We start from the raw sequence: 12,611 nt of genomic DNA, 5'->3' as shown, positions 1-12,611 counted from the left end.
TTTTTTAATGTGGATAACAAAACACTTAAAGTTACACACGTGTCTTGCACGATTTCCCATTGGAGTGCCCCGCTCTAGAGGATTTGCCTGGTGGCTCCGTAATATTAGTAAGCCGACTGTGTATAGAGAGAATGGAAAGTTAGTGCAGAATTAAAAAGCAGAAAAGGTTATGAATGACAGAAGGAAGCTTCTGCTCAGATTTTTTAATTTCTGTTCCCTGAATACACTGACATGCCACCTGCCTTGGCAAGCTTTTAAGAAGGTCTGATAATCTTCAGAGAAATGAGGCTCAACCAAATGACATCCGTCTAAGGCTCGTTGCATGTGCCTAACCTCTGAGGCTTAAAATCAATATTGATTTTCCTCTTTTATTTTACCCTGGAATTTAAATATCCCTTAGATTTATTACCCTTAGGTTTTTGGTTAAGATTCAGCGATGGGTATGATAGCAAGGGTGGTAATAAGTTATGTAGATATCATTTAATTTATGAACTCTGGAGCTCCAGGCTAGCTTTCAGTTCAAGAAATATATTAACCACATACACATCACCCTTCATTTTGCGGTGAAAATTTCCAAGCTGGGTCCCTATTGTGCCACTTAATTTATGGTCTGGCCAGGTACATGGATCTGCGTACAATATTTCAACATAAGTTGCTCCAGCCATCACAGGGGACGAAGATGGGCTTCAAAGAAGCCAGCTGGACAGCTGATGGATTGCCCTCTCTCCTATACATAGGCTGGGGCATTAAGTAGCTTTTAAAGCTTGTCAGCGGTTTAGGTCTTTTTCTGCTCTGAGAAGCTGCACGCACTGGCCTAGACAAGCAGAATCAGCCATGCTGCAGCAGGCAGAGGGCAGCTCCCAGAGTTACTTACGTTGACAGCCGTAGTGCCAGGAATTTCCCGGCAGACACTCATCACACTTAGGCCCTGTCGTTCCAGTCTTACACTCACAAAATCCTGAGCCATTACAACGATCATGGACTGAGCCCAAAGGGTTACAATAACACTCTGTAGAAACAAGACAACACACAGGCTGGAGACAAGTCCGCGTGGCTAATAGATTATCAACACAGGAGCATCACTTACATAAACGTATCACTTACTTAAAGAAAGATGTCCACTAATGAAATGCTTTGGCAAATACGGCTATTTCAGGTCCATTTATTTATTTGCTCAGCCTTCCATGATATCATTTTATGATATGGGAGGAAATCAACTGAAAACTTCCAAGGAAATAAGATACCATGCTCTTCACTGCTAACAGATCATAATGGAGGTTCCATTTGTTAGGGTGTTTTTAGATGGTTTAATGAACACCATGAGAAGTTTGTATATTAAGGATAAATCAATATGGCATCAGTGTAAAATCTGTTTTAAATTATTCAAATGGGCTTATCTGTTATACTCAATATTTGAGAACCGCTGAATATTTTTAAAGTGCAATATGAATGCACTTTGTTCATTCAAAGGCAATTTTACTTTATGATTTGGGACAGCACCTTAACTTATTTATATAAATACTATTTTGTGATGAGCCTTTAGCTGGTGTATCTGCTGCCATGTTAGTACAGCTTTTATGCAGCCTAGATTACCAATCATGAAAGAAAAATAAATTTTGTAATCGTAATTTCAACATAGACATAATTTGAGACATATTTTTCATTATAATGTCTGCTGGCAGGACAATACAATTTTATGTAACAAAGAGTAAATAGAATATTTTCTTGAGTCCTCACACATTCTTATACAGAATATTTTTCTTCTGAAGCTCTAGTTTGCTCAAAGACTGAACCAGAAAAAGGAATTCCTTAGGCTTCCATTTGCTCAAAAGGTAACAACAACTACTTTGCAGCTTTTGGAATTTGTGGGTCTGTTTCTTTCCTTGTTACCCCACTATACAATCTCGGGCAAGTTACAGCGCCTCTCTGTCTCTCAGTTTCCTTTATTTTAAATGGTCCCATAAAGAGGTTTTCTTGTTAAAAAACAAACAAACAAAAAATCATACCGATCAATCAACCAAGAGAAGCCCTGAGAACTTTGGTTTAATAGCATCAAGTTGAGCATTTTAGATTGGCAATGGAGAGGCGGGGTTTAAGGTTATAGAGAGATCCCCAGAGGTTTGACGCTGTTTTTGTCATAGGGACTAATTAGACAATTTCTTCCAAAAAATTAGAATTATTTATTTCATGCTGATTAAGTCATTTTTTGACTTCAACATTCTTATGAAACCAAGATTTATGACTAATAGCGATATATACAGGTAAAAATAAAACTAAATAAACTCTAAAATGCTCCCTGCTTGGCTGGCTTAGTGATAAGGAGGGTTGTGGTCTACACACCACCCGACATACAAGGAGTTTTTAGAAAAATATTATTGACGGGACTGTGGTCAATGGCAGACGTTAGGGTGGTGAGGATGGCCTTGGAGAATTATATTTATTCCATGGCATTGGGAAGAAAAAGAACTGTGAGACTAAAAAACGACACGAAATGCTTTTGGAAGTTTGATTAAAAAGTTCTGCTACAATTGATTTATAGGTATTAAAAATGTCTTGTATTTGCTTTGCTCTATATAAAGTATCTCTGATTACCTAATCTTGGGTTTCAGAGGGAATAAAAAAACAGTGCATCATAATTTGAGATATGTTTAGTAGCAACTGCTGAGCCCTGAGTTTCATTCTGATGTCAAGCTCGTTACTAGGGGTTATTAGCAGTGATTACTCAAGGTCATGAACCACGTATCCTCTAGCTTCCTGCTTAATGCCCGAGTTTACATGAAACAGACGCATGCAAGGATGTTGTCTTCATGTAATTGCTGCATCATACAGGGTAATTACATGCATCTTTGGAGACATGGCTGCGCTAGGAAATTGTATGAAAATGGGTAAATTCACCAGTAATCGCAAAGCAGTAATCGCTGTGGCAACATAGAATAGCCTGCATTTTATATTTGCCATAATATAAAATGATGCAAATTGTCTAAGACATCTATTTCAACACAGAGTCTACATTTTGTCAAAGATATGGGCTATTCCCTCACAGCCAGGGTGGTGGATTTCACTGCCAATTGTTAAAGAAATGGGAAAGTGCCTTTTTTTTTTTTGTTCAATTTAGACAAGACTTAGCTGAAGTCCAAATTTTCGAGATTAGTGCCTAATTCTGTAAAAGTGAATTGGGTATATATCCATTCATTTTTATTAGTGTTTTCTATACAAAATGATATTAAAATTAACTCTCAATTACTTGTGGTGTAACCTCTCAAATTTAATTCTCAGGCCTGCCTCAAGCCCTTTGGGGAGTCTAAATGTGAAAAATAGTGAAAAGGTTCATGCTGCCCCCTAGGGCAAACCTTGGCAATGGAGCCACAGGCTTCCAATGGCCCTGAGAGAGCAAACTCCAGCCTTGGCCTGGTGTGCAGGCAGCTTTGATATCTCTGCCCTTGCCCGTCAAGTGGGAAAAGCAGAATCTAAAGCTCTTCCAGAAAACTGTTACTGATTCATTGTATGCACGTATAGACTAAAGACAAAAGATAGATCATAGCATCTATCAGTTAGCTGAATTTTTCGGTTCATTCTTTAAAAACAATTTTACCCCTCAGGAAAAGGGCAAGAATTTAAGGAATTTTCATATGTGGCAGGATACTGTAGCTAATTTTAATGGTCCCTAAAAATTCTCATCTTTGTGCTTACCAATTACTTCACTCGGTTGGAAGAGTATAAAATACTGAATAGAAATATGTTTGCTGCAATAAAATAAAATTCCCCAAAGAGTTATAACTTTAATTAACAAACTTTCTAGAAATGGAGAAAACAATCGCTCTTGATTTTTTTAAGTAGAAATGAGCACAAAAATGTATATTAAACCTTCCGTATTTCATTTGTAATTTATGTGATTTAAAAGACAAAAGCTGAATGAGACATCTTCTTGTCTGTGGACAACCAAATATGGGTTTACAACAGGTCCATATCTCTTAGAACTGGACAGAAAGCGTAGTGGTTCATAGATTACTTAAGGACTGGAAAAGGTCAAACTTCATGAGAATAGAATTCTCTGAGTAAAACATATTGGGATATTGTCGTTACCTGCCAAGAGAAGTTTTATGGAATAAAATCTTTTCTTTTAAGGTCTTTTTCTTTGATTTATTTAAAATAATATGAAATTTATATTGTAAAACACTTTAATTTAATCTTATGTATTTTGTAAAAAGGATACTTTTATTCCTGTGTTCCTATTTATTTTACCTTTTCTCTCCTGTTTCCATATTTACATTTATATGACATTTATATATTTTTATAAATGACATTCAGCAAAATGTAACTCTGCATTCAAAATTCAGACAGCCACATGTCTTTTGGTTTTTATTAATATCCTGCAATCTTTGTAACTGAGTGTTATGAAGGCAATTGAACTTCTTCTGTTCACAGACTCATAGTGGAATTGCTACTGTCATCCAAAAAGCACATCGGGAGTGAAAAGTCTGACAAGCTTAGCTTTGTTGACTGTGTCAAGGTGGTTGTGAGACAGTGTACAAGCTCTGAAGTCAGGAAACTCTTTGCTAAAGCTGTGTGACTTGGGTCAATTTGCCTTACTTTTCACAACTAGAAAAGAGGGGAAATTATCAGTAGAATACTTACCCCACAGTTGTGTTAATGAGGATTAAGTAAAAACAAAACATATTTGCAAGTCAGTTTACAGTTTACCAAGTGTTTCCTGTGCATCCCATAGGATCCCAGTTTGACCAGGAGGCTCAAATCACTTACCTAAGGCCCACAGCTATTACATACCAAACTGGGACTTGAACCCAGCTCTCCGGCCTCTAAGTCCAGTGATTTCTCCACTAATTCACAAATTATAAATAAGGAAGCACTTTGAAAAATAGAACATATGGTAGACAGAAACAGTATTATGTATACATGGCCCAATTGAATTCAAAACAGCTTGTGCGGCTACTTTATGTGACACTTGGTGAGTACCTCTGTGACCTTGATAATCTAATCAGAGAACAATGATCCCAGAATTGCAGATTAATTGGATTCCTTTTTTGTTGAAAAGATCACCTGTCACTTTTCAGCTTGTGTATTCTATTTAAATGAATCTGTATGTGAAAAATTCTACCTTTGAAATTGGTTGCCTATACAGTTACCTATTGATTTGATAACAGATACACAGGTATCCTTCATGATTTCAAATAAATGCAATTCTTCAAAGTAAACTAGGAAGTGAAATTCCATTTATTGTTTCTTATTTTTCCATCAGCTTCCTTCTTCAAGACAGGATCCCAGTTCTTAAAGACAGGTAGGAGAAGCTTTTTTGGATGGGAAGGGCTCCTGGTTCTCTCTGGTACATATGAGCAGTAGTCTCGGGGGATGAGGAGAGTGCTCAAGGCAATCCCATGGACCCAGTTTCCCAGGGCTCATGAACCTTGGAGGCTAAAAGAATTAATTGCCGAGAATAGTTTTGAGAAATTGTTTCTCTTTTGGGGGGCTATAAGAAAAATTCAGGAAACAGAATTTCATTACTACAGGTGGAAATTCAGGCAAACCTACTACATCACTGGGTGCTAGTGGCTTTCAATTCCAAATGGTAGTATTTTTAATCAGTCAATATTTGTTGATTACGGATTATGTGCAAGAGTTCGTATGCTAATTTCTCATATCTATAGTCAAATCCCACCCAGTGAGATTACATTTTGAAAGTTGAATGTAAAACATAAGGCTTAAAGTTCAGGTTGAAATGACCAGGTTTTAAGATTTCATGCAAAAAAATAACATATATATATATATATAATCAAATAAAATAAAGGAAGAAAGAAAAAATAGAAAGAAAATTCTTCATTTCCTAAACATGATTTTTCAGCTCATCATCTTTGAAGCAACAATAACAGAAAGATTCAAGATATATCCCCCAACTATGATTTCAACCAACACAAGTAAATTTTAAGTCTACCTCAAGGATGTTTTCTCCATTGAGAAAGTTCATTCTTGCTCAGTCATGGTGCAAATCACCAGCCTCTCCACCCTAAATAGCTCCCCATCACTCGAAAGGCATAAAACAATAGCTGAAATTATAATGGAACTGACCTATGCACACATTCTCATCGTCCAGCTGTGCAGAAGCATTTCTGAAGTAGCCCAGCCTGCATAACTCACAGTGCTGCCCTCTAGTGTTGTGTTTACAGCTCACGCAAATGACTGTATTTAGCAGATCGATATAACTGCATCGATTGGAGTGGCCGAAGCATTCACAATCTTGCAAGGAAGAACAGAAATGTATACAGAGTGTATACAGTAGCTGAATAATAGCACACTACATGCTTGGATAAAATGAAGAGTGGAGAAAAGATGGTGGAATGGCATTACATATATGTAATTCAACATGACACACGGCAACAGCGGATGTCTGTGACTGGCATGGAAGGAGCATCTGTTTCAAGCGGGATAGAAAGGTTGGACATTCAGAACATGATGGGATATTGTTCATTTTTGGCAGACAGGATGAACAGAAGCATTTGCAGGTGTACACCTTTTCAAATTTGGGAAGGCTCAGTTTCCATTGATGCAAAAGTCTAATTTTTGCACACTGAGAAGTTTACTGTGTTTGCATCACTTCCCTCATTTTGTCTTCATACTTGCAGTCTTAAAAAAAGGGAGGGAAGTATGTGAGCATCTAGGGCCTGAGTTTATCACCCACGGCTCATTGTTTAGCGTCTCACTATCATTTATGTCAAGATAGTAACTTAGGGTGTCAAAAAAATCATGGCAAATTTAATAGGGATCTAGACAACCAAATAATTCTTTATTTTTGTTTTTCCAAATTCAAAGAGAATAATGCGGTTTTTGTAAGCCTTTCATCAGGCCAAATCTGCATGTTTTTTATGTGGGAGAGAAAATACGAAAAACAGGGAGATTATTGGGATGAAAAAAAGTGCTCTTATGGTTTCCTTTTCTTCCAAGTTTCAAGCTAAGTCTGCTACAGAAGGGTTAGGAAGCTACGGTGCACCCAGCTCTCGTTTCCTTTGACTCCCCAAAATGTTGAGGGTGCCTCTGAGGCTTAAGGGTGATGGTGATAAGAAGTAGACAAGGTCACAAGAGCAGGTGGGGAAGGGTGGAGAGTGGCCAGATTTTGTCTTTTGCATCCCAACCAAAGCAAGGAGTTGTCAATCTAATTCAATCTTTTTAAAAGAAGTCCTAAAGACTAAGATTGTATTGGTAGCAATAATGATCAAATCAGAGAGAAAAAAAATTATGAGGGGCAACTAGCTGGAGAATCTAATTTGTCTTTTCAAAATATGGGGGTGAGGCCTAGCTGGACATTTATAAAGAAGGTCAACTATGATACTGCAAACCTTGTTTGTCCAAAAATATTCCTTTCATTAATGTTTGGCTTTTATTTTATCCCACTAGGAAGCCAAACATAGTCACTATTTGAGCCCATTCATTCATCATTCATTCATCCAATAAATATCTTATTGGGTTGGTCTACCATATGCCAGGCACTACGTGAGGTGCTGAGTTACTCTTTTGGCCTAGATTAAAATTTTGGAAGTACTGGATTTGATAACCAGAGTAAGAATGAATGAGTGTTGTCAAAAAGAATAGGAAGAATAAGAAAGGTTGAATATACCCTGCCCTCCTTTTTTAATTAACATGCTGTTATTCATCAGAATGGTGTGATACATTTATTGGAGAGTCAGTTACTACAGTAGAGTTGAGGTCCAGGTCCTGACAGAATGAAATCAAATTTGGATAGAAGCAGAGGAGGACACTGGAAATGGTGAAGAGTGGAGGATTAACCAGGAACAGGGTCAGCACCTTGAGGACACCAGATGCTTAAAAGCAAGGCAAGAAGAAGGGGAGGTTCCTAAAGGCAAGCCAGTCTGCCCCCAGCCAGTCTAGCTGCGTCACTGTGTATATGCGCCCTGGGGGTGAGGAGGGGACGGGGAGGGGGAGGAAGCAGAGAGGGAAGGAGAGCGCCCCAAGAAGGGGGCCTTGGGACTTCAACGTGGGTGATGGAGTAAGAAAGCACCTGGCTAAATTTAGTAGTTAAGTCATGCCAAATTAATAATAATAATATAATAATAATAGTAATAACAATAATAACAGAAACAATAGAATTACAGATGAACAAATTAAATTCTCTTAAGAAACAACAAGCATTTCACCCCAATACACTATATCTCCCTGAGCTACACCTTGTTTAGGCTGACACTTCTGACTCCCTAGGAAACCTAAGAGACCTCTAGAACCTTCCTTGGTTGAGGGTTTGAAACAGGGAGAATCTTTCTGGCCTGGAGCCACCCCAGAGTAGTGGTGGCAGGGAGGAGACCCAAGTCCCAAATTGAACTGCTTCCCAAGGACTTCTTCAGAGCTGCCTGGATCCCCGAGGAGGGGCATGCACAGTGCAGGCCTCAGGCGCTCTCTCTCTGGAAGAGGCCCCTTAGTGGCTGCCCTTCTTCATGTTCCCCACCCTAGGTCGGTCCTCGGTGCCCCTAATACAGTTAATCCAGCTTTTTTCAAAAGCTTCACATTCATCCTAGGAACTTTTTGGAATTACTTTACATAGAAATCCTTGTTGTCAAGATGCTTGGGTAGTGGGCAAGACAAATGTCCTCAGGTAACTGGAAAACAAAATAGTATGTCCTAAGAAAACAAAATAGAGACACAAAGTGATCTAAGGAGAAATTCATTTAACTGGAGAGGAGTTAGGGAAAACTAACTGAAGACTGGACTCAACACTGAATCTTCCGTGAGGACATCTAGGGCTTATCATTATCTTTTTCTTAAAGACGAGGGAATGAGCATTTCAGGTGAAAGGAATCGAGTGTGCAAAGGCATGAAGGTGGGAAAGTACAGAGAAGGATGTTGGAAAAGTTTCATCACGTGGTTTCTTTGTGGATATTTGAAGGATTCTGTAAGACCTGCCCAATGGCCAGAACCACATGCCGAGCTCCATCTGCCAGAGCTTCATCCAAGAAAAGAAAAACATATCTGTAGATATTCCAGTTCAACGCTTTCAAGACCCAGTCCAGGAATCTCCACAGACACGTCAAATGTGACACTTGTCACCTACTATTCTTTGGACTTAATGAGAATAAATATTTCTGTGATGACATTAACTGTTTCTGGGTCTTTTTTGAAAACAAATTTATTAATTTCAATAGGAAAAAGTTAAATAATATAAATTATGTAAATAACTACATAATTATATATAAAATCATACTCAGTTAAGCACAATATATAAACTTATTTCTTAAGATAAGTGGATATTTAAAATTTCCTATAATCTAGAAAGTGGGCTAACAGTAACTTGATTCTTTTAACACTTCTAAGACTCTTCTGAGACTGATAAAGCTGTCTTCTCTGGCCATGATATATTTGAGAATATAAAATGAGAAAAAGATCTCTGAAAGTGATTTAAAAACCGTGAGAACACTATATAAATGCAAGGCATTTCAAATGTACTTATTAAACTACTGTATTATTTTTCAGTATTCTGTCAATTTACCACCTTTAATAACTAGTCTTTCTGCATAGGCACAGAATCCATTAATGACCATTAATGATACAGTTTGAGCTGAGTTATCATATTACGATCCTGAAGGGATGATATTAATAGCTCAATAATTCTTTGATCCTCCAATTCACTGACCGACCATCTCCTCCCTTCCCTTTTTACAAAGTATAGAGTCCATGGTCCATCCTTATAATCACTTCCTTTTATGTACACTCATCTCTCTACCCCCAAACCCCACCCCCAATCATAGTCTCCTGGGAAAACCTCGGCCTGGTCAAATCAGACTCTCCACCTCCCCATGCCCACACCCCAGCAACTAAATGTGGCTGGAGTTTTTCTCCAATCATTTTGAAACAAATCTCACTTTAAGTTCATAACTGTAAACCTCAACAGGGCCTTCAGGCCTGCCTGGCAACCCTTCCTGAAACAGGGGGCTTCTGGGCCATCACTCTCTCCTTCCCCACCCACCATTGCCTTTTTTTCTCTCTTTTGCTTTTTGTCCTATCGCCTCAATTTTCTCAGGGCTTAGCCCTTGGACCTCTTTGCTCTTTAGGCTCACCTAGAGCCAGGGCTTTTTGCCCAGCCTCATGACTTTAAAAACCATCTACTTGCTGACCTTCCCAAAATAGTTATTTCCAGCCCAGACCAACTCCCTAGTTAGTTAGTGAGACTTCACCCAGACTGATATACCAACCGCATTCTCAATGTCTCCATTTGGACGTTTAATAGATATTTCAACTTGAACATACTCAAAACTGAGCTCTTAGGTCACCTTGCCAAACCCGCTACTCACCCAGGGGCCCAGCCTATCCCAGAAAATGACAACGCCAATCCTCCAATTGCTTAGCTCAAAATTCCTGCAGCTGTTCTTGACACCTCTCTTTTTCTCATCCCTGATAACGAGTCAATCAGCAGATCCTCTTGGGTGGGTTTTTAAAATACATTCTAAATCTCACCACCTCTCGCCATCTCATCCTTAGTTAAAGGCATCTGGAGTATTGCTGTTGTCCCCAAACTGCTCCTGTGGCTTACATCCTTGAGAGTCTCTTCTCCACACAGCAGTCAGAGTGACTCTTTCAAAACTTAAGTTCCGTCATGACAGCCCTTTGCTCATAATCCTAATGCTTTCTCATCTCATTTAGAATAAACGACAGAGTTCGAGTTTCATTCATTCACAATTGATCTGGTCCCTGGCTTCCCCCGGGGGATCATTGCTATCACTCTCCTCTTGACTCCCTGTTGCTCTGTAAACATGCCATGTTCTTCCCTAGGGCCTTTGCACTTGCTGTTACCTATGTCTGGAATACTCCTTACCCAGACATTCCTATGACTTGCTTCCTCACTTTGTTTTTACATCTTTGCTCAAAGAAAATTCTGTGACCACTCTATCTGAAACAACAGCCCTGCACCCAAACACACTAATCCCCCAGTTTCCTAATCTTGCTTTTTTTTTCATAGAGTTTATAGTATCTGAAAAGTATATTTCAAAAAAATTTTCTCCGCCATATTCTGAGTGTAAATACATGAATGCAGACTGAATCAATGGTGATCCTGAGCCACCTTCTCTTGGGAGACAGAGAAAGACAAGGAGGAAAGTTATGTTTAAATTCACTCCTCCACCATTTGAATTCCATAAGAGAGTCTGGCTATATCCTATATATTAAAGAGTTTTAAAAAATAACAGTCACACAAGATGTAACTGAGTTAGTGATTACAGTCATGTGCTGCATAATGATGCTTCAGTCAATGACCCACCACATATACAATAGTGATCCCATATAACTAGGAGTGCCATACAGCTTAGCTGTGTAGTAGGCTATACCATCCAGGTTCATCTAAGTACACACTATGATGTTTGCACAATGACAAAATCACTAGATGATGCTGTTCTCAGAATGCACCTCCGTCGTTAAGCGGCACATGACTATATTTTAACTGAAAGTCGACTACACGTCTACGCAGATCAGTTTAGGCAGAAATAAGCAGGTTTCCAAAAATTGCTGTGATATTATATAGTTTTTCGATCTTAAATCGCATTGTAGATTATATATACTTTTTTCAGACAAGTTTTAATTACTGTTGTGTATGCAAAACTAACAGGGTCTCTAAAACACATTTTCATGGTGTGGCATGGCAAGCATTGGCAACACATATTTATTGAGAACCAGCTTGTACCAGTGGACAACGTGCATGAAGCCCAGTCCTGCAGAGTCTAGTGCAGGGTTTCTCAACCTTGGCACTAATGATATCTTGGGCCAAATAATTTTTTGTTGTTCTGTATATTGTAGGATTCAGAAGCGTCCCTTTACCCACTAGATACAGTAGCAACCCCAAAGCTGTGACAACCAAAAGTGTGCTGGGGCACAAAATCCCACTTATGACATATATTACATCATATAAAGCAGTTTTGATAACATGATACTTAGTAACGGGCCAGTTAAGAGCAATAAAAGCTACAAGTGTTTTAGAAGAGGGAGAGTTCAAAGTCGGCTTTCTAGATCAGGAAAGATCCCCTTCTGAGGTTTAAAGGTTCTTTCTGACTGAGACTGGCTTGGAAAGACCTGGGCAAGTAGGAGTTACAGGAAAACAAAAGGTTGGAGAGAAAGAGAGTGGAAGAAAAGGAATGTTAAGAAGAGGAGGGGGTTAAATTTCTCTTTGGTGTCTTCTTTTCTACTGTTTGCCATGTTGCCTGTAAATATATTATTACATTACCTATGTAAATATAAGATAAAGTACTCTGAATGTGACACAAGTATTTTTTTTTTTTTTTTTTTTTTTTTTTGCTAAATGAGGAAAGCTGGCGAAAATTTATTTTAGTCACTCAAAAAGAAAGGGTTTTGGAAAAAGACTTCAGACAGACAGAAGGTGAAGGACTTAGAATTCTAGAAAGCATTTTCCCTTCACTGCCTTAGAGTCACCATGTCTCAGAAGGCCCCCCCCCCCCCCCCCCCCAGCGGCGGGAATGAAGATGCTGCAGCATTTTCCTGGGCTTTGCCCCTCCCCCAACCCCATCTTGCAACCTTTTGTAGCTTTTGAAGCTCTTCCATACACATCATTTGATGATGCTATGGATGTTTTTACGGTAAGTCTACTTCAT

General features: G+C 38.8%; 1 protein-coding gene across 4 annotated transcripts in view; it reads right to left on the bottom strand.

Moving 5' to 3' along the window:
- Positions 1 to 12,611, bottom strand: part of NTNG1 (netrin G1) — a 313,233-nt gene that overhangs the window by 44,817 nt on the left and 255,805 nt on the right. For 2 of the 4 annotated variants that reach the window (XM_046645776.1, XM_046645777.1), the window contains exon 6: positions 875 to 1,009. The exons of 1 other annotated variant lie outside the window; for it this stretch is intronic. In XM_046645776.1, the coding sequence (XP_046501732.1) occupies positions 875 to 1,009 (135 nt within the window). Of the gene's footprint in view, positions 1 to 874; positions 1,010 to 6,081; positions 6,250 to 12,611 lie in introns of all 4 variants that reach the window. One more of the 4 variants, XM_046645779.1, reaches the window with a different exon arrangement.

This window comes from Equus quagga, chromosome 18 (assembly GCF_021613505.1).
Source record: "Equus quagga isolate Etosha38 chromosome 18, UCLA_HA_Equagga_1.0, whole genome shotgun sequence".
In the NCBI taxonomy this organism is placed as follows: Eukaryota; Metazoa; Chordata; class Mammalia; order Perissodactyla; family Equidae; genus Equus; species Equus quagga.
The sequence above is the reverse complement of the archived record's forward strand: the minus strand, read 5'-3'. Positions and strand labels throughout refer to the sequence as shown.